This window comes from Crinia signifera, chromosome 2 (genome assembly GCF_055691185.1).
Source record: "Crinia signifera chromosome 2, ASM5569118v1, whole genome shotgun sequence".
Lineage (NCBI taxonomy): Eukaryota > Metazoa > Chordata > Amphibia > Anura > Myobatrachidae > Crinia > Crinia signifera.
The window spans coordinates 329977102-330002867 of NC_139218.1; the positions used below are offsets into that span (position 1 = coordinate 329977102).

The window sequence follows — 25766 nt, forward strand, 5'->3', positions numbered from 1 at the left end:
CAATGCTTAGTTTGTCTGCTCAGTCAAAAATGAAAACCACAATCCAGACTTCCACTAGTTATAACATATGGCAATATTTTGTCTAACCCACGGCATTCATTTTTGCAAATCTATTAGCATTTGGTAATTGCATATAACATCGAACAGGCTTACTTTTATGCAGTTGTAAGGCATTCTCAAAATAGATATTTTAGTAAATGTAAACCCTCAGGGACTGATTCTGATCTGGAAGAAATGCAAAATAAAGCAAGTATGTTGTAGCCTGCAGCTTTTTTTAACACAGCAATTAAGATTTTAGTTTTTAAAGACCTCTGGCAAATCTCTCTGCACATGTTGCATCTGCCCCACCTACAGCGCAGCATGGTTCTGGCCAGGTGTACAGTTACTTTCCTTACTTTTTTTGCTTTACTTCCAAATCAAAATCAGACCAGAATCAGGTCTCAAATGGGGCCTAATTTAGAGTTGTACATTCTCTCCTTATGCAAGTAACAGATGTGCCAGGAATAAAAGTTACCCAAAAACATACCCCCCAACTTTCCCGCTTTCCGTGGGAACATCCCGATGTTTGGTGACGTTCCCCCACTGAGCAGCAGTGAATAGACACTGTGCGCATGTGCACAGCGTCTATTCCCATAGCCAGGGGAGACTGGGGGCATGGCTAGAAGCTCACAGAGCATCTTAGCCATGCCAACACAACAGCAAAACGAGGGCATGACATCACGGAATGATGCTATTTGAAAGTCACGCCCCCTTGTTGCCAGGCCACGCCCCTAAATTTTAGCCACTCGGGTTGCTGCTGGCAGGGGCCAGCTGGTGCTGCCTCTTGCCACAACACTTCTTTCCCAGAGTAGGTGGGAAGAGTGTCCTGAGAAGCTGCTGAGCCAGCTGCTAGCAGGGGGCACTGCCCCCATGCTGCCGCTTCCATGAAGTCGCTCTGCGATTATGCTAGGAGCTGGCTGCTGCCTCTTACCAGCACGCTTGCCTCCCCCTGGACCCCATGGCGGTATAGTTTCGGCTCATACAGTAAGGGGGAAATTTACTAAAGGAAATTTGTAAAAATAGGTGTAAAAATAGGTGTATTTGTATCCAGAAATACACTTATTTTTTACATTTACTATCCCGAAAATACGGCAATTCGTATTCTTATTGATAGCACATCAATACGACTACTAATTGCCGTATTTTTTGGGATAGTAAATGTCAAAAATAAGTGTATTTCTGGATACAAATACACCTATTTTTACACCTATTTTTACAAATTTCCTTTAGTAAATTTCCCCCTAAGTGTCTTAATAGCATGAACATAGTAAGACTTATACATTACATAGAATTCGAGCATTGAAACATCACTTTTAAGGGTCAACATACTAAGCCTAGAGAGAGATAAAGTGAATTGAGATATAGGACTAACCAATGAACATCTAACTGCCATGTTACCTGCTATGATTGATACCCAGACCCCTAGTCTTTCTCATTATTTGATCTATAGGTTACCAATTGGATAATGTAAAAATATTTTTTACATGGCCCCAGTATGTTTGGCCAGGTGTGTAACAGGAATGTTATGTGCCATACATTTTTGGGGAAATTGACCCCCATCTAGAAGGACAGGAAGGGTTGAAAATGCATGACCCACTGAGTGTGATTCGCCACTTTGACCAACAGCTTTTTCTGTCAGTGTCATGGATCATCCACCATCCATGTTATGTGGTGTTCAACCATAGAGCTAAAACAAAATGTACAGAGAACAGATTAACCCATTCACCCTGGTCCAGTCCTCCATCATTCTATCAGCTGGACATATGGATTAAAAAATAAATTGGGTACTTATGTATTATCTGGGCGTCCGATTTTTTTAATTGCATCGCATGCAATATAGTGGCATACAATGCAATGCAATGCTATTTTTGATTGTAAAGACCCAATTTTTAATTATATAGTCACCCATGGGTGATTTCATACTCCCACTATCCAACTACGCATTGAGTTGATTGTATATAGAGCCTGAAGCGTGGCGAGCGGACGCAGAATACATGTAAAGTTATCCACGTCCCCTCGCGGGGCTCACTGCGCTCGCCACGCTTTGGGCTCGGTGGCTCGCTGCGCTCTCCACACTATATACAATCAACTCCATGCGTAGTTGGATAGTGGGGGTATGAAATCACCCATGGTTGACTATACAATTAAAAATCAGATCTTTACAATGAAAAATCGCATTGCAATGCATTGTATTGCATGCCTTAAGTAGTGGCATGCAATGAAAAAGTCGGGAGCCCAGATAATACATAAGTACCATAAATGGTTCTCTTTTTAAGCATTTACTCAGCTCTAACATCCACTAAGAACTGCCATCAAAGCCACTATGGGCCCAATTCAGACCTTTCCTCGCTGGGCTGTGGGGGTATTCTGGTTTATTCACTCGGATGTGAAATTGCATCCAAGCAAGTGACCCAGATCGCACCTTGCGAACAGTGGTACCCCGGCCCACCATTCGCAAGGTGCGTAAGTTCACACTGGCTGCGAATGGATGTTTTACATAAACATCCATTCGCAGCCTGTGAGGTAACACCCACATCATTCTATGGTCGGCGACCATCACATGATGTGGAACGTGCATCAATATGTAAGGTTGCTCTAAGAAACCTTACATATGCGTTTATGCTTTTGGGGAAGTGGGTGGGCAGCTGACATCCGATGATGTCAGATGTGCAATGCAGAAACCGATGTGAACGGACCAGAATAAGGTCCTGCGTGTGTTCTGAGCCCAGCGAGCTGGTTAAGGCAGTCTTGCCCCCCCCACGCCGTCCAAGCCCATGTACAGGTCTGCAAACAGATGTGTATGGTGGTTACTTACCTCCTTTGCCCTGTGCTTGCAGTCGCCGCGTGACCCAGGAGTCACATGGCAGCTTCTTTGTATTTCCACGAAAGCAGGACCGGCACTGACGTTATGCAGGCAGGGGAATGCCTGCATTCCGTCAGGCCCACCCACCATTTTTTGTGGGCACGCCCATGAAATGATGGGGGTCCATCTAGGAACGCCCCCCCCATCTGTCAATCAGGCTATAGCTGAGTAATTTGAGTGATACATTTACAAATTAGCTCAGCATTACATGAGCTTTGCTTTACTGTAGGGTAAAGAGTATACACATTTTAGAACAAACTTTGCAAGGTAGGCACATTCCCTGGTGCGCATGTGCAAACCCCAACAGAGAACGACTTCGGTGTTTCCTGCAGTATTCTGTGCAATAACAACCAGAGAGTCTACAGTGTATAGATAGACAGTCAATAGGCCGACACCAAAAGGACCACATGCAATAGATCGACTGGCTCAAAAGGTCAGCATGGTCAAAAAAAGGTTGACATGAAAAAAGGTAGACAATTTTTGGGACTTTTTCATACTTCACCATCCACGTGGGCTACAATTGAGAATGGTCCGAAGCATGGCGTGTAAAGCAAGCCATGCAATGGCATATGTTACACTAATTGGGAGTTCATGTTGGCAGGGGTCAACAACAACAAATGTGAAAATCTCATGTCTACTTTTGACCTTATCCACCTTTTGAACCCATTATTCCTTTGGTGTTGACTTAATGACTGTCTGGACACTGTCTGTCTAATAATCAACCCAACTATAACAGTAGGGGAATATTTAAGTGGAGAGGTTGCTCATAGCAACTAGATTCTATGGGTGAGATTTAACAGAATGAGAGATTGAGAAAGTGAGAGATTTGTTAAGAAATCTCCAGGTTTTTTTTAAACGGCAATCATTTACACTGCAAAATCAAACTGGTTTTGCAGTGTAAATGATTGCCACAAACTAGAGATTTCTTACCAAATCTCTCACTTTCTGAATCTCTAATCCTATTAAATCTCACCCTATGTATTAACTTCTAGAGGGTGCTAGGTAAATGATAAATAGAATGTGATTGGTTGTATGCAGCTTGGGAGGCATAAGCAGTGTGCTAGTTATAACCTAAGCGGGGAGGCATTGGGTAATTCCGTACTTGAAAAAGATCTAGGAGTCCAAATAGATGACAAACTGGGGTGTAGTGCTCAATGTCACATAGCAACAAAAAAGGACAACAGAATTCTAGCATGTATTAAATGGGGCATGGAAACTAGGGACTCAAAAGTAATTATGCCACTGTACAAGGCATTGGGTAGACCTCACATTAAATATGGAGTACAATTGTGGACCCCGCACTATAAAAAGGACATCACAGAATTAGAAAAATCCAAAGAAGAGCAACAAAGCTTATTAGGGGAATGGAGAATTTCAAATCTACATTTTTATAAACTAAAAATTAAGGAATTATACCCCTAAATCTGTTAGATAAAAGGGGGATTGACAGAGCTTAATGGATGAGCTGTTCCACATTCAGGAGTATCTTTCACTAGTCACATCCTGAGTGGAAATGTGGTACGTGAGGAGAGGAACGCCTACCTATCAGGGGTTGTACAATGGTGGTATCTATGCAATGTCCAAATGTAATTTACTTGCAGTATTAGTAAATTTTCTAAGAATATTAGTGAAGATTATTGATTACCTCATCTTGAAATTGTTATATTCCAACTCTCTCCTCCTAATAGTTTCTTCAGTCAGTGATTGGTTGACATCTGCAACAAAGTTTACCATATAAGGTGTCCCAATAAATTCTTGTCTGAAGGGAATGTTCAGAACGGGCTCTACCATGCATTTGCAATTGTTCTTTGGCAAGTGTCTATAAAAAAATACAATAGCAATAGTGATTAAAGATTCAGACATTATTAGGAAAATTTACTAAGATCGAATAGGAACGAATTTAGGTCAAATGGGTACAAATCTCCCATTGTCGTCCGGGAATTGCACATTGGAAATGTACTAAACCGAAAAATTGTATGACTTTGCTCATTTCCGAATGAAAATCATGGTAGAAAACACAAGCACGAATCACTTGACCATCGGCCAAACTCGGCAGGACTTTGCATAGGCACCAGGACTACTTGGAAATCACTTGCCTGAGAAAAGTAGGCCATTAATTTAATTCAGCTCAAAATACAAGTGGCAAATAGATCACCTTTTGCCATTCGAATTTGCAGAAGCATGGACGGATCAGTCAGATCCCTGCAGTGCTTCAATTTTCAAAAGTTAAAGAAAGAGTTAAAACGGTTGCCAGAGCAGAGATGAGGGGGAGCGACAGGAGGGGGGGGGGGGGGGGGGGGGCTCTGTGGTGGGATCCCTGGTAGGTTGGTCCTGCCCCAACAAGACCCACCACTCAAGGGGTTAAAGGGTATTTTGCAGCTTTCAAGACTCCTAACGGTCTCTAAATAACCATTTGGTACTTGTGTAGTTTCATGGCGCTGCCGCGCACACACTCTGTCTCTGAAACTTGGCAGCCTGCCAGAAGCTCTGTTTAACTGTGCGCGTGCCGCTCTAGCTCTGTTTAACTGTGCGTGTGCCGCCTTACGTTGTAAGCTACGTATTGTCAGCTGTCGACCGTGTAAATCCCACTATACACGCCAACCCGAAGCATGGCGAGCGCAGCGAGCCCCGCGAGGGGCGGCGGTACGCGTCCCATGACCTTTTCATACCCCCACTATCCACGTCAGCATGGAGTTGAGAATAGAAAGTGTGGCGAGTGCAGCGAGCCACCGAGCCCGAAGCGTGGTGAGCGCAGCGAGCCCTGCGAGGGGACGCGGATACCTTCACAGGTATCCGCGTCCCCTCGCGGGCTTCACAGGTGTCCGCGTCCCCTCGCGGGGCTCGCTGCACTTGCCACGCTTCGTGCTCGGTGGCTTGCCACACTTTCTATTCTCACCTCCACACCAAGGTGGATAGTGGGGGTATGAAAAGGTCGTAGGACGCGTTACGCCGCCGCTCGCCACGCTTCGGGTTGGCGTGGATAGTGGGATTTACACGGTCGACAGCTGTTGCATCGACTAGTGGCACTGTGGACAGGTTTCAATAGTGTACCCCTAGACCCAACTAAATTTAGATGCTTTAGCATCTAAATTTAGATGTACCCCTAGTCCCAACTAAATTCAGAGGCTTTAGCATCTAAGTCCAGAAACCCCCGGCTTGTTAGCGGCTAGCAGTTAGTCCGGTTTTCTGACGCTAAAGCGCCTAAGTCCAGAAACCCCGGCTTGTTAGCGGCTAGCAGGTAGTCTGGTTTTCTGACGCTTTTGCGTCTAAATTTAGCATCTGCATGGGGACTCCCCCTTTGATAGCGGTGTGCCGGGGTGTGCCCGGGGTGTCCACTTTTACATGCCCCTGTTGTCAGAGGTGCGCAGGGCTGCCTATTTCACTGTGGAACTACAAATACCACAGTGACCTGTCAGCGCAATGCTGCTGCTGCTGCCTGGCGCTACGCTGATAACGTAAGCTGACAATAAGTATCTTACAGCTAGAGCGGCACGCGCACAGTTAAACAGAGCTTCTGGCAGGCTGCCAAGTTTCAGAGACAGAGTGTGCGCGCGGTGGCGCCGTGAAACTACACAAGTACCAATCATTTTAGACAACACAACCTTTACAAAGACAAGTGGAAATGTTGGTCATACCAATCAATGAGAATTTAGTTCTCATTTTACACAATGTACAAGATAATAACTAGAACCTGATTGGTTGCTGTAGACATCATCTCCACTCAGGTTTGATATAGCTGCCCCAATGCTGTCCTACAGGAAAGCCCAGTTCTAGGCTCTTTGTAGCCCCAATCTTGTTAACTAACTTGGCAACTCCCCAAATAGACTTATGTGTACCAGACTGGACTTTGGGCCTGACTCAGACGCTTATCGAATGACCGTTATGCTGTGTGCATGTGTGGGATCCCCTTTAGAACAAAGCCAGTGATGGCTAGCCATCGCTGGCTGTTCGCAAGCTGAATGACAGTGTGTGTGTGTGTGTGTGTGTGTGTGGGGGGGGCGTTTGTAGGTGGCACCTCTGCGTTTTATGGGAGTGCCGCCTATAAATGCAAATGGTCATGTGGGGAGGGGGGGCAGCTGATGTCATCAGCGGACTCGATCTCCCCACGGTCATCGCAGTGCCAAGTAAATCTACATGTACATGGCTGCGCACGTATTTGCATCCGTGCAAAGTGGCGGGGAGAACTCAGCATTTACCTGATCGCTGTGCTCCAAAGATTTGCAGTCCAGCGATCAGGTCTGAATCGAGCTCTTTGTCTCTACAATAGTAGGGAGACCATAAACTCTTGGTATATTGGCCACCATGTTGCAAACCCTGACTGTCCGACACATAACATTTATGGCATATAACATACAATCTATAAAAAGCAAATTAATATTTAGGTACATACTCAATAACATCATTTTTCCATTTCAGGGATATGTGAGCATATTTATCAAGTGGTTGCAATATACCACTATCCAGCACATCTTCAGGAGAGTCTCTGTTCGAGATCGCTACCACTTTGTCAGACTTGTGCCACATGTGAAAGCAGATGTAGCTCATTGGTACGAGCACTACCAGAACAAAGCACAGCTTCCTGATGCCACGCATTCTGAAATGAACACATAAATACCAGGCTGTTAGTACATAAGTGTGAAGAAGGGAAGCATACTAGGAATATACACATATCAGATTTGCTAGAGAACATAAACAGGGAATGGCTGAATGGCATCTTTCTTTTTAACAATGAATGGTTTGTATTTAGATACTGATGGCAAACTCCAGACATATATATACCAGGCTACATTTCCCAAGCATTGTACTGAGCACATACAGCATGCTCTCTTTTTTACATTCTGGGATGGTATTGTGATGACAGCACTTGGAACAGGGCTGTTGCAATGTTTTTCGGCACCCTAGGCAAAATGTCAGCTTACTGCTCCCAACACAGCTTAGCAGTGGTGAAGACGCTGTGTACATGCGCACAACATCCATTCAGTGAGACAGAGGGGATGGCGGGATGGCCAGCAGCTCCCAGAGCACTGGCCATACTCCCACAGCAGCAAAACTGGGTCATGGCCTCATGGGAGCCACATTCCCATGAGGCCACACCCCATTTCAAGACACTGCTCCACGTACAGGTCCCAATCACAGAGGCCACTATGTTAGGAAGTATCATAACAAAATGCAGTGTTGCCAACTTTTAGAGTCTCCTCTCTGGGAGAAGCCCGGAGAGGAGACTTTCAGCAGCCGTTGGGGGGGCCGGGCTTGAGCGTGATGTCATTAAGCCCTGCTCCCAGGATGTAAAATAGCCTAATTCATGGATCTCTGTGGAGGGGGCAGGGCTAAAATGGTGAGATTGTGACATTTCAGCCCCGCCCCCTCCTCTGAGACCTGCGGATTGCGGCATTTAAATGCCAAGGTCGGGGGAAGATGCCCAGATCTGGGGGCGCAGTGGAGGTCCCCTTGAATCCGGGAGGGTTGCACACCTTTCCGGGGGGCCGGGAGGGGGACCCAATTTTCAGGAGACTCCCGGCCATTCCAGGAGGGTAGTCAACCCTGACATAATGGGTGCTGGAAATTAATCAGAATCACAGATTTAAAATCGACTGGCCATAAAGGGGAATTTCTCAAGTGTTCAATACCTGGCAGCTCCCTACCTCTAGAAGCCTAGATTAGAAAAGTATAGCACTGTATGTAGAAATAATTGCTTGGGTACCTTAACAACAAAACAATTTAAGTCACATCAGTTGCTCATATAGTATATCCTGCTTCTGTATTTATAGAATAGGAACAAATTGCCTGGCCACATGGATCTGTGTGTAGTCCTCCCAGCTGAGCTAACTTTCTTTCCTTTCTTGTTTATAGAATACCATACCTCCCAACTTTTGTTATTTGCCGATCGGGACATGTACGTGGTGAAGGGGTGTGGCCTGTGAAAAGAGGGCATGACCTTGCGGAATGACGCGTCCTAAGGCCACACCCCCGTTTTCCGTTGCTTTGCGTCTCTGAATAGCATCTATTCTCTTCAGGCTGGAGGGGGACTCCCAACTGCCCACCCCCCCCCCCCGGCAGGAAAATTGCGACATTCACGCGTTAAGCAGGACAGTTGGGAGCTATGGAATACAGTAGGCCTGGTCAACCTGTGGCTCTCCAGCTGTTGTGAAACTACCAGCATGCCTGACCACCAATCAGCAGGTAAAGCGAGCTAGGATTTGTAGCTTCACAACAGATTGGCCAAGCTTCTAGTAAAGTGTCAAAAAATGCATATGACACGATATATAGCCCAATCGTATATACTGCTATTAACCCTTTGAGTGCCAACGTTTCTGTGAGAGATAAGCAAAATATCCGCAAAAAAATGCCAGCGACTGTTCTTTTTGTATAAATTAGCACAAATACAAGTCAATTAATTGTTTAGTTAAATATTTCACCCAAAAAAACAGAACAGTCGCTGTGAGCGGCACTGGCATTTTTATTTAGCGGATATTGTGAAAATCTCTCACAGCAACTTTGACATTCAAAGGGTTAAATAGGTATTTTTACATGTAAACACTGGCTAGGAGCACATTTATTTGTACAGTAGCTGTAGCTGTTTGAGTTGTATAATACTAAAATGTGTGTATCTGAAGCAGTAACACGTACAGTATTTGTCATTCATATCTACAAGCGCTGAATGTTTGTTTTTCCTATATGCTGAGCAGTCACACAAAAAATGGAGGGAAATGATCTCATTCGGTGGGTAATGGAAATTGTCTGAACAACAGAATCTGTGTCCAATGGCAACACACGTTACTGGCCAAACTGGATACTATCCAGTCACTTGGTGTACAGACTGAGCAGCCGCATACACCTCCAGGAAACTTCTCAGACTGCAAGAAGTATCAGCTGCACAATGTATTTCACCTTCTTGTTTGTAAATGTACATTTTAATTTGCAATTTAGCTGTTGCTTAAAACCTGAGGAATAAGTTATAAAAAAAAAGCTCTTATCAGAGATAATATTTATGTGAGACTATTAATAAAATGCTCGAAGAGAACGTAAAGTTGCATTTTACAAAGGATAATTGGTTCATGTGAGCTTACTATACATACAATTCTCACTAAAAAAAATATACTGTGAAAGGCTTTTTATTTCTTTACTTCCTGCAGAAGCAGATCCATCACTCACTGCTGAAGAATGTACAGTAACTAGGCAGCGGACACTCCCATTCCTTTCTCCTGTTTGTTGGATGATTGGCATAGAAAAGCCCAGAGAAACCAACGTTCACACACGTAATTCATTCATGTATTATGATAGTTTTTTTTCTTTTTGTTTGGTGGTTTGAAACCACCAAACATTAGACTGTAAGAAAAGTGCCTTCCCCTAGTGCAGGTATGTCCAAACTGTGGCCCTCCAGCTGTTGTGAAACTACCCCTCCCAGCATGCCTTGCCAAGGTATTAGCATCCCCTAATAGCAAAACTGTGGCAAGGCATGATGGGGCTTGTAGTTTGACAACAGCTGGAGGGCCACAGTTTGGACATGCCTGCCCTAGTGCCTAACCCTCCCCCTAGTTCTGACCTTAAGCCTAGTGAATTCTAGTTCACTAGGCTTAAATTCTAACTAACTCAAATTCTAGTGGGCTAAAAGACCTTTCACGCCCATGGGGAGGAGCAAGGTCAGCGTGGCTTGATCCTTCACTATCCACACCATCACTGGTTGCCTTTAATAACCAGGTGGCGAGTGAAGCGGAGCGAGCCACCATGCCCGAAGTGTGGCGAGCGAAGTAAGCCCACGAAGATCAGTTTGGGTTCCTTGTTCCGGCCTTGCTCCTCCTCTCTCCGCTCCCTCTCCTCCTCTGTCACATCAGGAAGTCCTTTATCCCACTTGAATTTAGACCTAACCCTAACCTACCCCTGCTCCAAGTGCATAACCCTAACCCTTGCATAGGCTAACCCTAATCCTCTCCCTAGTGCCTATTCCTAATCCTCCCATATCCTACTCCTCCCCTCCCATAGACTAATTCTAAACCTCCCAGAGGGCCAGATGTATAAAGCTTCACAAGATTATAAAGTGGAGAGTGATAAACAACCAGCCAATCAGCCTCTACCTGTCATTTTCTAACACAGCCTGTAACATGGCAGTTAGGAGCTGATTAGCTGGTCGTTCTCAATTTTATCACTTTTGATTGATACATCTGTCCCCTAGAATCTAACCCAAACTCCCTCCCAAGTTCCTTACCTTAATCTTCCCATTCTGTAGCCTAACCTAGCCCAACAGTCCCTTCAAAATTTGGACATTTCACATGTCAACCTGTTGCCATTCTACAGCTGCCAACATGGTTAATGACATTGTGGTGTCAATATTATGACTGCATCCACTACCCAAGATGGGTGTGGAATAATTCACAGACAATGTCTAGGTCGATAGCAAAAGGTCGACAGCAAAAGGTCGACCTGTGCAGGTCGACTGACAAACGGTCAATATTGAAAAGGTGGACATGGGTTTTTCACTGAGACCTGAGCATGTATACATTAGTGTACTGCTTCCCCTTGCATGCTTCGGCCTACTTTACCTCTCCCAATTGGAGTCTGCGTGGATGGAATTTATGAAACTTTACGAACAATTGTACTTTATTGCACAGCTACATGGTGGATTTTAGGTCCTTTATTGATTGTGTGAGCTACTGGTATATATGGAAACCCCAACTTCCAAACTGAATGCCATTGGTCTGGAGCATTAAACTCGAAAGTGCTTTCTTTCTTTCTTTTTTTGTTTAAATGGAGAGTGCCTCCATATATTACAGTGAACACACTAAACTTCAGAGCAGTGATCTAACCTTGATCTTGGAGGCGCTGGGTAAGCATAGGAGCCAGGGGTCTGCAGGGCTATTGCTGCTCTGCCGCTGGAATTTTCAGAATTACTTGTCTGCGTTACCTCTGCTGTCATTAAAAATGCCCCTCACAAAATGGCCACCCCCTTACAGCAGTTATTGAGGTTGCTGGAGGAAGCTTCGGCCTCCTCTAGCATCCATAATAACTTTCTGCTGTGAGGTGACAGACATTTTGCAAGGGACATTTTTTATGATAGCAGGAGGAGCGCAAAACTTTTCTGGGGTTTTTCACAATCACAGCACCTTCGTGTAATAGAAATGTTTTCACAGCACTTATAGGCTAAAGTTTGATATTGAGAAATTCATAAAAAATATATAAATTTAGGTAAATATATATGTCAGTTTATATGTCATCCTTGGGTTCAGTTATGTGATGAGAGACAGGTTTGCCCACATAATTGTTGGAGGCCAAAAGCACTAGTTTTGCCTTTTACATTGACCATAAATAATTTTAATTGGTCCTGGACCACCAACTCAGGGTACCTTTTGAAGTGCCCTGAGGCACCCAAGGGTGCCATGGCACCAGTGGTGCGAGTAGAAAAAACGACTTAGTGGTACTGTGCTGCGCGCCTTCGGCGCGCAGCGAAAAATGGGCGTGGTCAGGGGAGTGGCCATGGGCGTGGTCATATGACACAAGGGGGGGTGGTTACATGCCACCGCCCCCCCCCACAGAGTCTGTACGCCCGCTGACATACTATATAACACCACAATGCCCATGACATACTATATAACACTCCGCGATGCCCATGACATACTATATAACACTCTGCTATGTCCATGACATACTGTATAACACACCATAATGTCCATTACATACTATATAACACCGCAATGCCCATGACATACTATATAACACCGCAATGCCCATGACATACTATATAACACTGCAATGCCCATGTCATACTATATAACACCGCAATACCCATGACATACTATATAACACCGCAATGCCCATGACATACTATATAACACTGCAATGCCCATGTCATACTATATAACACCGCAATACCCATGACATACTATATAACACTGTAATGCCCATTACATACTATATAACACACTATAATGCCCGTTACATACTATATAACACACTATAATGCCCATTACATACTATATAACACTGTAATGCCCATTACATACTATATAACACCGTAATGCCCATTACATACTATATAACACTCCGCGATGTCCATGTCATACTATATAACACACTGTAATGCCCATCACATACTATATAACACACCATAATGCCCATTACATACTATATAACACAGCGTAATACCCATTACATACTATATAACACACCATAATGCACATTACATACTATATAACACACTGTAATACCCATGTCATACTATATAACACTACGCAATGCCCATGTCATACTATATAACACAGTGTAATGCCCATCACATGCTATATAACACTACGCAATGCCCATGTCATACTATATAACACTACGCAATGCCCAACACATACTGTATAACACACCATACACATTTGACACATAAGTGCCACTTACCTACATGCTCAATGCCAGGGGCTTCATGCCGATGCCAAGGTGGACTGAATTTGCTCGTTGCTCAGGGGGATAGATCTGTGCCACTGTGCTCATTGCCCAGGGGGATATATCTGTGCCACTTTTCTCGTTGCCCAGGGGGATAGATCTGTGCCACTTTGCTCGTTGCCCAGGGGGATATATCTGTGCCACTTTGCTCGTTGCCAAGGGGGATATATCTGTGCCACTTTGCTCGTTGCCCAGGGGGATAGATCTGTGCCACTTTGCTCGTTGCCCAGGTGATAGATCTGTGCCACTTTGCTCGTTGCCCAGGGGATAGATCTGTGCCACTTTGCTCGTTGCCCAGGGGGATAGATCTGTGCCACTTTGCTCGTTGCCCAGGGGGATAGATCTGTGCCACTTTGCTCGTTGCCCAGGGGGATATATCTGTGCCACTTTGCTCGTTGCCCAGGGGGATAGAACCCCCCCCCCCCCCCGGCAGGCAGGCACATACACAGCCCCCTGTGCCTGCCCGCCCGCACGCTCTCGTCTCCCCCGCTGTGTACGCGGGGGAGACGTGCTGCTGCTGCTCCTGATAGTTACAGCTCCTGCTGCTGGACCGCGCGCTAACCAATAGCCGCGCGCGGTCCAGCAGCAGGAGCTGTAACGAAATCATGAGAGCAGCAGCAGCAGCAGCAGCACGTCTCCCCCGCGTACACAGCGGGGGAGACGAGAGCAGGGAAGACCCGGCGGGGGGGAGCGGCGCTAGCGCGCATATGTAAGTGGCCACGCCCCCCGCCACTTACATATGCGCACATGCGCAGTAAATATTTCGGCCTATTTGTTATGGCGGTACGGGGTACCGGCACCATTTGTTTTAATGGTACGCCGTACCACCCCGTACCGCCATAGTTGCACCCCTGCATGGCACACAGATTGGGGACCACTTGGTTAAGTGTTTACTTTGAAGGGGGGTTTTGGATCCGCACAGACTTTCCTTATAAGTTAGAACATTCTAGTTAAACATCTATTGAACCAATATGTTGGACTACTTTTGTGAATTCTTGTAGTCTTAAATTGGTGGTGCGCCCAACACATTCAGTATTTGTAACTGAATAATTGGGGGTTTGTTTGCAAGAGGCAAACGTTAAGACAAATGTGCCTTTTTGGACTGAAGAAGCCGATAGGTGAAACGCGTTTCCAGCCCCCAGCTACTCCCAGCTAAACATACACTGCCCCAGGACAGCCGAGGAGATGTATGAGCCGCTGCATCCAGACCCGCCACCCCCGGCTGGTGACAAACACACGGCGCCAGTAAGGTAACCCCCGCCGCATCTCATCAAGAGCGTGCGATCGGTCTCCCCCACTGTATCCCACACAGCATCTAAACACGCTGTTTCAGCAAGGTTATTCACACTGCAGCACATACAGAGTGCAAGCGGCTAGTCCTCTCTTCATTTTGTGCCGACAAATCTCTACTCACATCTACTGCAATAAAGCAGTTCTGCTACCATATAAGAAAACCAAGCAGTAATGCTAGTGTTACATGAATGTGTTGTGTGACCAGATTGTATCCAAAGGTAACATTGATAGCTACTTTGTATGAACAGCTTACTTGTGTCAATAATCTTTAAAACCAAGCAGTAATGCTTTTGTTACACCAATGTGTATGTACCAGATTGTATCTAATGGCAACATATGGTTACCGTGTATGAACAGTTTATTGGTGCTGATAATCTCTGCTCTCTCACTCTCACAAAGCAGGTCTGCCACTAGAAATAGCCATATATCAATGGTTATTCTGCTTTAACAGCTGGATACTAAAAACGGAGCAATTCCGGTCACTTTCACAGAGATAGCATCCTGCTCAATCTGTCAGACACTGGATGTGGCTTCAATTAGAACAGATAATCAGTGCCGCAGTGTATTCGGAGTGCGGGTGGATTGTTGTAATAGTTGATTTATTCATGTGTGTCATGACCCTCTCTATCAGGTCTAGTACTTCATAACAGGCTAAACCTCTGACAACAGAACTAGTCAAGTACAGACAGCCAGTGGTAATTTGTGTCTGTGTATGGCTATATAGAACATGCTTTATAAAAAACTAAGTAGTGATGTAAGCACCACAGGAACTCCCATTGTGATTGAATTATATTCACCTAGCACTAAGGTATATGTTTTGCTTGCTAATTGTGTGCAAGAAATTCAATTTATTCCCACAGGGATATCAATGTGCTCAATCTAGGTAGACACCACAAGTGGCTATGGGCGAGATGTATCAAATGGAAAATGCGGTAAAACCCCGGTTTTACCGCATTTTCCAATGTATCAAAAATGATACCGCAGTGTAGTGTATCGCCACCTTTGGGTGGCGATACCCTATTGAAGCCTATGGGCTTCTTTTCGCCGCCCGCCGACGCAAACCCGCCGCCTCGTCGACCCTCCCTCTGGCTTACCTTCCTGAAGGGTCCTCCTGGACCCCGGAAGGTAAGCCCTGCCTCCCCCTAGTGAAGCAGCCGGACATCCTTCCGGCTGCAGGGGGAGGAGGAAGCGCCGGGGACAGCATGCTTAGCTGTCCCCGGCGTGAGGGGAGAGCGTGGCGGCAGGGAGGTGACGGAGGCCCCCCGCACACCAGAGAACAGATATCGCGGGGGGCCTCCGTCACCGTTAGTACATATGCGGCAGCATCGCGGCGGGGGGCGGCGAAGGGCGGCGATGTATTTTAATACATCCCGCCCTATATGAGTTATAGTCCACTGCCAGCCAACCAAGATATTTATACATAGACCATTGGTGCCCTGTAACCTTGGCCTGACAACCACGCCTTACAAAAGGTGGGCCACAATAATCTGGCCAAGATAGTCTACAATTGGGGACAGATAATAGATGTGGAATACACATGGTGCAATCTGTGATAAATTGGATGTTTACTGGGAGATTTATTAGACGATAATTCAAGTCGAACATTAGTAATCCAATATCTGACAACAATTTAATGCAAAAATAACTCCTGTAATAGAGATTGGTACTCTTTATTGTTTTCGTTTTTCCCTTCTATCTGTATCTGATCACTTATTCATTGTCAGTGGTAAGCCCATCAATATAGGACTCTCTCATCATTTGATTCAATGCATAAAGCAGATCTATGAAAGCAGAGGTCCAATTTTTGGGCGAACTGACATTCTGCCACTGTGACCCACCTTCTTCTAGCACTCTCTCATCCATCCAGCCTATAGTGTCTCCCTGCAATACTGAAAAGCATCAGGGTGACCTAACAATCTGGTTTGGAAAGCAGAAGTGACTCATATTTTGGTTCCCATACACAACCAACCTGGTAGTCTCATTTGACACTATTGCCGTACGTTACCTATATACCCCAACCCGGGCCGGAATCCAGCAGTGCCAACACGGGGCCAGTCTATCAACTAGAGAGGAGACCCCTGGTGAACAACTGGTATGGTAACACAGGCATGGTGATCAAACAGTAGATACACAGGAGCCACCGGTTGTGGGAGCACTTCTCACGTGGGATCTTGCTGACGACGAGCATCTATCAGATTGGGACACAACTATCCCCTATATAGAATACCAAAAACTAATACTGAAAACAGATATTATATATAAACAATTGTGTGGGATTACCTGGGCAAGCTGGAGAAGCCGAGTAATGTTAAGTAATGCTATTTGCTAAGGCAATTGAAACAGGACACATGAGTGCACAAATAAAAGTGTGAAAAAGTCACAATAAGGTTATCACACAAAAATCATGTGTATCTATGTATGTATGTCCTTGTTTTGTTTTATGTTGTGTGTTGTTTGATTGACAGTCTAATTATAATGTGCTAAACGACTGATCAATAACCTATTTAATGCTCCCTGTATTTTATATGAAGAAGTCTATTAAAAGTTATGTCTTAACTAAATAATCAAATCATACAAGTTTATAGAATAAAGAGTGCGCCCAAAAAGGCACATTTGTCTTAACGTTTGCCTCTTGCAAACAAACCCCCAATTATTAAGTGTTTACTTTGCCTTTAATTATTATTGGTATTATATAGAGATGTGCTCTGATTTTACTCTGATTTCAAAGTAGGATATTATTGGCTATCGACTGTCAACAACTGTCATGTGATTTGGGATAGCCAATAAGATCCTGCTTTAAAATCAGAATAAATCAGAGTAAATCAGAACCTGCACATCTCTAGTATTATTGTTGTTAAACCTTTGAGTGCCAACATCTCTGTGAGAGATGTTCAAAATATCCGCATAAAATGACACATTTGTAAAATAAATTGAAATTATGTACATTGTGTATTATGTTGTTTGACAAATTTACGTGGCATCCCATAGCATTGCTGATTGCAATTGTGGTGATCCAGGCATCTCTGTATCTGGGTGGCCCAGCGAACCCCCTCTTAATCTGCTTTAGTTTTCTGCTCCCTCCAGCTCTTTGTCATCTGGGGTACATACTGCATCATCACCCCCTAGCTGTACCCTTGAGGGTAATCAACTTTCCTGCTTGCTTTTCTCTTGTGGAAAGTTTGACTCAATATTAATTAGAAGGTGTGAGAAGTCAAGTTACAGTTAACATTGAAAACACAATAAATTGGCACTGGAAACAAAGGTCAAAAGGTTTCACACTGTAGGCAAGATATGTAAGTTCTGTTCAGGTTACTATATTTTCTACCACTCCCTTTTACAAATATGTCAATAAAATAGCAAGGTCATTATTGCAGGTGCTTGGAGCACCTTTTGAAAACCTATGAGAGAAAATAGATGTTGTTTATAATGAAACCTTCTTGTCAGTCTTCACCTTTATATAACAGCTTCTTATTATTAATGTGAAAGTACTGGATAAAATATACTTAACAATTGTGCCTGGTGTATGTGCAACATTCTATGATTATTAACAAGTTGGGTTTTTTAGATATATTAAATTAGCTTTTTTCACTATAGTAATTCTTCTATAAAATAATGAAGCATTTATAAAAGTATGGCTTAAGTAGAGAGAGATAAAGTAGAGAGAGAGAAAGAGAGAGACAGAGAGAGAGATAAATCGCCAACCAATCAACTCCTAATAGTTATTTTTCAAACAGAGGTCCAGTGGTGGAACTAGCAAGAGGTGGGTCCAGGTGCAAAGATATGATTTGGGCCCCCCAACTTAAAAACAAGTTAAAAGAAGTGTCTGTGCCCCCACTACAGCAGCGTTTTCGACATACCCCTGCATGATTTGCCTCAAGTGCCTCTCTCACATGCCCCATCCAAAGCAGCGTGGTCCCCATATGCCAACTGTGTGCCCCAAATACCCTTAGCGTCTTTGTCACATGACCCCCCCCCCCCCCTAGCAGCATGTTCCACTTTATGCCCACTTGTGTTCCCCCATAAGTTGCACTACATCATTACACGGCATACGGTCGTATCGTCGACAGCATTTAGGTCGACATTCATTAGGTCGACACCGTTGGGCCGACAGGTGGGAAGGTCGACATGGTTCTAGGTCGACATGGGTCAAGGTCGACAGGTTTCTAGGTCATCATGGGACAAGGTCGACATAGGTTTAGGTCGACATAGGGTTAGGTCGACAGGTCGACATGGGTTTTTTCACAGTTTTTTGAGCCGACAGGTGGTATTTCATGCCCTACCATCCACTAGGGCATGGTGGGAGAATAAAATAGTGTGCCGAGCGCAGCGAGGTACCGTGCCCGAAGCTTTGCGAGCGAAGTGAGCGATGCGAGGGGATGCGGTTGACTTCCAACTGTGTGCATGTCCCATGTCGACCTAGACACCTGTCGACCTTGACCCATGTCGACCTAGAACCCTGTGGACCTTCCCACCTGTCAACCCAAAGGTGTCGACCTAATGACTGTCGACCTAACTATGGTCAATAAAACGATCCACACCCCACTACACTATACTACTGTACTACTGTATATCATTACACTATATCACTACACTTCTGTAGATGAACATATACTTTGCACTACATCACCCACAATAACAGTGGTGCTCCTCAGCACCACCACGTGAGCTTATCTTGAGGAAGATCCATCAGTCTCAGCTCCTCTGTCCTAGGAACATCAAACAGATGTGAATGAGGGGGGCATGGAGTGGTGGGAGAAATAGTGGGTCAACCATTAGTGACTGTCGACCCATTAACCGCATAATAATATACAGTAAGTTGCCCCCTTTATCCCAAATGGCTAAGAGACTCCTGATATTAATGTGGTTTGTTGGATTGTGTGCCAATAATAGAATCATTGGAGTTTAGTGTATTCACCTCATTCTGGAGAAGTCTTTCTCATTTCTGTCCGATTGTTCTGCTTTGTATACGGAAAGAAAGAATCCTGCCTCAGCTAGCAGGCCAAACTGACTACAGTTCTTCCTAATATGTTGTCATATGAGACAGAAATATTTCTCCACCCTGTAGTTTACGCTCATTTGCATTTTACGGGTATCTGCGTGCACTGTGTGCTCCTACTCACAGCATTTTGTCATTTACAGAAATATGAGCTTAAGCACATTAGAAATGAAAACAGACTACTGTATTCTTTGAAGAAAAATCTCCACTCTGTTTCCCAGTTAAATACATGAGAGAATAATGCACATTTGTAAATACATATGATAAAATGAATTTAAAGTCACTTCCAGTCAGTGGAGGTTGTATAGGGTGAACTCATTTCCTGACACTGCAGTCACAGCTATGTCAGTGATGTCACTGGTTGCTTACAACTTTAAAGGCTTACAAATTGCAGTTAAGTCAGGTCCATAGACACTGGGTGATTCTGGGCTGAAAGCAGCTCAGTACTGCTGTGTGAGCTGCTTTCAACTCAAAAGCCAACAAGTGTTTACGGGTCAGCAATGAGCAGTGAGCACTGGTGTACGCTGCTGCATCATCGCAGGCGGCCGCCGCTCACCTACTGGTATTACCAGCAGCTGAGTGACGGGGTGGACAGCTTTCGTTCATACACGCTGTCCATACACATTGTCTAGTGTGTATGGACCTTAAGACTTATTAGGCACACAAGTGTGAAACTTTTAAATGGTTTGCCGTACAGATCTACTCAAATGAACTGGCCGAGACCAAATTACATCATTCATATAAGAAAAGAAGGAACAGAGAACCAGCACCAATGTCATAGAGAGCAGGCACTGTAGTGTATACCCACTGAAGTGTAGAACGCCACATCAGTGTACCATTAAAGATGTAAATACACTGCTCAAAAAAAAAAAAGGGAACACTTAAACAACACAATGTAACTCCAAGTCAATCACACTTCTGTGAAATCACACTGTCCGCTCAGGAAGCAACTAGGGATGGCCATCGTTGCCATTCCATCGATGGCAATTCTGCAACTGGCCATCGATAGTGCAAAACTATGCAATGGTTGACAATCGATATTTTTACATATCTACGGTCATCCATTGTGTTTGATTGATTGGCCTGTGGGCCAATAAAAACACGGGGAGCGGGGCTTCGTGGGTGTCAGGGGTATAAATATCTGCAGTTTTCACCTGTTTTTTGGGGCAAATTCAAATTGCCATATTCAATAATGGGTGAAAAAACCAGCATCAGAAAAAAACGCAGGTATTGGCAAAACTGCCGCAAATTGTTATTACCACCCCTGTTCCAGAGTACACTAAAGACAGAATGCTCTTCTAACCACACTGACGCTTGCAGAATGCTTTTACAAGAAGAATTAATGCTTGACCTAAATAAACAATAAGATAATAAGAGACAAAACCATGGAAAAAAGCAAAAAAATAAAAGTTCATACAGTACAGTATGTGCAAATTCCCAGAAACACCTAAAGTTACCAAATACGCCAGCAATATTTAGATTTTTACTGGAAAACCCCAATATTCAGGTTTTTATTTAAAAAGTTTCCTTTGTACTTGTATTCCTTTGTGATTGGGTGTTAAGCCTACCATACCCCTTGCCTGTTTTGTGCAAATAAACTGCTGAGAGCTCAGCGCAGATCCATGATACTCAAGGCCCTGTTATACTTTTACCCATTGTCTGACTGAGTGATCTGTTCTCCAATCGATCAATTAAGCATGAATTTCTAAAGTTACTGACAGACACCGAAGATGATTGGTAAAGAAATACAGGGTGGTGCCGGTTACCCTGACAAGAGGAAGCATTTAGGGACAACAGCAACTTTGCCATAAAGGGGAAGACCACGTAAAATCGCATAGCGGGGTCTACAACAGCTAAGGCATGCAGTGCATGAAAGTTATCAATGCTCTGCTGATTCCATAGCTGAGGAGTCCTTAAGACTCCTTAATGTCACACACGCGGCAAAACTTCTGCCACACGGCGGCTCACTCACTGGAGTAACCTGCCCACTGGAACATGTGGCTCACTCTGCCACACGGTGCCCACTGGAACTTGCAGTCTGTACAGCACAGTGGTCTAATAGCATGTGCTGAATGGTACCATTGGAAGCCCTCTCCCCTCTCACTTTCTCTTACTCGCGGGCAGCACTACAGTGATTGGTCCGTGGAACCAGTATCGGCCACTATCTCTCACTCACACCATCCCCCTGCAGACCTTATATCTCATCTCCTATCAATGTCCAAGGTATATAGGAGACAGTAGCATCATCTTTGCAGTCCAATGACACTACCTATATCTCGTCTATATATATATTGCTCCAGAGGCACGCTCATCTCCAACTCCAGGGGTTAATACCCTGCACTGGCCTCAGTGTTATACAGGGCAATCTCCAGGTAGCAGAGACAGAAGATACCCTCCTGTGTCTAGTCCAGCCCCAACACAATTGGTCCTGATATACTCACTCACTTGCCATGAAGGTTTATAGATACCGGTGCGAAGTAAGCAGCAGCATTTATGAAGTCTAAAGTTGTGAGGCCCTTTCTTTACACAATACCAGAGGATTACCAAATAATACAAAAATTTGGATATTTATAAAGGAGCCGATTCAGGATCACTCTAAGCGGGGATGGAGGGCCGGGGACATACACAGGGCCAGACAAAAGGGAAGCCCATCATTAAGTATACCTTATCCAAAATGCTCAGGACCAGAAGCATTTCGGATAATGGATTATTCTGTATTTCAGAATATTTTTATCCAGTAGGTTTTTAGCAGAAAAATAAAATAAAAATGACATTCTGGATACTATGGATATCTGTTATCTTTGCTAAAGCTACTCTTGCTGAAAAATGGTAGAAATCTAAACTCAAATTGGAAATGTTAAGATGGTGCCCATAAAGATTGTATGCAAAATTAAAACAAATAAATACCAGGTCCAAATGAGATTCACCCGAGGGTTCTGATGTAATTAAGGGAGGAGTTAGCAAAGCCTCTGCATTACATTTTTGATAAATCTTTTTCAAACCAGTATAGTTCCAACGGGCTGGAGAGTAGCAGATGTAGTACCGATATTTAAAAATGTAAAGCAAAATGACTGCAAATTTTAGTAAGAAGAGGTGGATAGGGAAAAATGTCTTTGTTGGTGCACAGAGATAAATAAGGAAATTGTGTTTGTGAGTTTATAATAAAATGTCAATGTTTTATTTGATATCGTTAAAAACTGTCAAATGTGTGAAATATTTATTTCTGGGCTTAATTAAATTGCAAAAAATCGAATATAAACAACTTTGTCTGGATCCCACTATATAAGAAAACCTGACAATTCATTTGAGGAAAAGGAGGTACCCATTCAAATATAATAAGTCTAAGACCATTCAATACTTTGTTGGGGTACACTAAGGAACTGCTCCTCTATTAAAGGTGCAATGTATGTGTAATGGCACCATACTAGTAAAAGAGTTAACAAGTACGTCTCTGTACAAATATTGATACAGTACACAATTTGACCACATGCCTAGAAAGTAAATAGGTTAATCAGATAAGAAGTAGCAAAATTGTGGGAATACTGCAGAAGTACAGAATTCATTCAATTGTAATAACCCAGTTGGGAAAATTAATTAATTATCCCTTGACCCCAAGAGTGGCGGAATGGGGGCCAAGGCATAGATTTCCTGAAACGCACTAGTGTACTATCTCAAACACTCCAAAAAGTTTGAAATAAGTTCAAAATAAATATAAAAAAGACAAGGGCACCGTATTTTAATAATACAATTGTTTATTGATTACTTTGTACACAACACAGAAATATTTCACACATTTGACAGTTTTTAACGATATCAAATAAAACATTGAAATTGTATTATAAATTCACAAACACAATTTTCTTATTTATCTCTGTGCGCCAACAAAGAAAGACATTCTTCCCTGTCCACCTCTTCTTCATATCAATTAGTGTCTTTGGCTGCACCCCCACTGAGATCAACGGATTTGGACTGTCTCGCTTGGGGCCCATACGAGTGCTATAGCACCAGCCAGTGCAGATATACCCCTTTCCCCCATAACTGATATATCTGCAAATTTTAGACCTGTTAGCTTAAAGTTGATCATGGGGATATAACTCTAGGGAATTTTAAGGGATGGTATCTAGGACTACTTAGAGAGAAATAATATAATTATCAATAATCAGCATGGGTTTGTAAAGATTTGATTGTGCCGGGGGCGTGGCCTGACTGGGAGAGAGAGAGGCTGCTTGGTGAGGGAGCTCCGACTGGGGAGACCTAAAATCACCCCCAAATCCCCTCTACCCGTCCCTGCGAGCCTAATCCTTGGTGGTGGGCTCCCCCTCACCTTTGGGGAGCTTGCTGGGGAAGCGCTGCGGAGTCGGGGGTCCCGTTATCGGGTCCCTGCGGACTGCGGCCTAGTACCTGCAGAAGCCGGGACCTCGAGTTGCCGCCCGGGCCGCCGCTGAGTTCCCGCACAGAGAAGCGCGGCTAGACAACACCGGAGGCGGCGTCGTGGATCGGGTGACCCTCCGAGTGGACCCCTGGTGCCGCCGGACCCCTGAGGGAGCCTGTACCAGCTCCGCTTTAAAGGTAGGAGCCGTTTAGGCCTCCTTCTCCCCGGACGGCGGCCATATTGGAAACCAGAGACGCCGGAGCTGCGCCCCCTACCGCCCCCTACCTCGCCCAGGGAGCTCTCCCGGACCAACTGCAGTGTGGGCACTACACACCTCCGCCACACAGGTCCCCTAGCACTGTTAAATTGGCCCCTGCCCCCAGCTAAACGGTGCAGCAAAGAGCGGCGGCCATATTGGATGTGGCATCAGCTCCTCTCCTATACCCCTGGGAGAGCTGTGGGAGAAGGCCACTGTAATCCCCTCTGAGGTGCAGTATATGCTTCACAGTATTGTTGAAGGGCATGACTGGGGTCTTTTAAGTTGATCTACACTGCAGGCTTCTGTCCATTTACTCTGCCTGTCAATCTGCCGCAGATCCATTAAACTATGACCATGGCTGCAGGGATATACCCACCATGCTAGTCCCCTAATCCGTACCACCCCACGGTGTCTACTTAAATACGGCAAGGCCTTCCTATATATAATAGCTTCCAGCGGAAGACTCACTTGGATACTATAGTTTTCAGCGCACACCGGAGTGGTACTCTCCCCCTCTGAGTCCCACTGTTATCAAGTTATGCCGTCCAAGAGGAGTAAAATGTCAAAGACTGTCTCTCAGGTGCCCTTCTTCAAACCGTCACCGCGTCGCGCAACGAATCAGGGACCTTCAGCCACCGAATCTTCTACGGTCAGCCCTCAGCCCCTGAGTACTGGTGCCCCCTCCTGTTCTTCCCTTACAGATCCTTTGGCGACCCCGGGGACTGAGGACACTGCCGCTCTGACAGTAGGAACCTTAAAACAGCTTCTCTACCAGTTTAAAGAAGACATGACGGCGGAATTCCGGGCTTCATTCCAAGCGTGTCAAAGGTCAATTGATGATCTGGGCGACCGCACACACTCCCTAAAGACCAAAATGGGCGAGGTGGTCGGCTCTCACAACACACTTATAGATGCTCATGCGGCCCTGGAGAATGAAGTGGCGGCTCTGCGAGATAAAATCAGCGACCTGGAGGACAGATCTCGACGGAATAACCTGAAACTAAGAGGAGTTCCCGAGAATGTGTCCAACAGCAGTCTCCATGACTTCACCATAGATGTTTTCAAGAAACTCCTTCCTTCGGCTGCTAGCTCAGACCTCCTTCTTGACAGGATTCACAGACTACCCAAACCCAGGGGGGCCCCTGAGGATGCCCCTAGAGACGTCTTGATGCGCGTCCATTTCTTCCATATTAAAGAAGCCCTGTTAAAAGCTGCTAGGCCCTCCTCTGACACTGCTGAAGCTTTGGGCTCCTTACAACTCTTCAGTGACCTATCCAGAGATACGCTGAATAAGCGACGCTCTTTTCACCCAATAACCAGTGTGCTCCGTAAAGCCAATATCTTGTACAGATGGGGATTCCCCACAAAGTTACTCATTTCCAGAGACGGTTCCACTGTTGCCATATCTGAGGTTGATGAAGGGATGAAACTGCTTCAGAAGTGGAAATTGCTGGAGTCTCCATCCTCCTCCTCTACTGAAAATCGACTTCAGCAGGACTGGTCGGTGGTGGAGAAGTGAGAT

The 25766-nt window shown here is 44.8% G+C and overlaps 1 protein-coding gene across 1 annotated transcript in view; it reads right to left on the reverse strand.

Moving 5' to 3' along the window:
- Positions 1-25766, reverse strand: part of B4GALNT1 (beta-1,4-N-acetyl-galactosaminyltransferase 1) — a 106883-nt gene that overhangs the window by 45542 nt on the left and 35575 nt on the right. The window contains exons 2-3 of the mRNA XM_083169407.1: positions 7293-7496; positions 4548-4721 (exon numbers count right to left, since the gene is read on the reverse strand). Coding sequence (XP_083025533.1) covers positions 4548-4721; positions 7293-7496 — 378 coding nt within the window. The remainder of the gene's footprint in view (positions 1-4547; positions 4722-7292; positions 7497-25766) is intronic.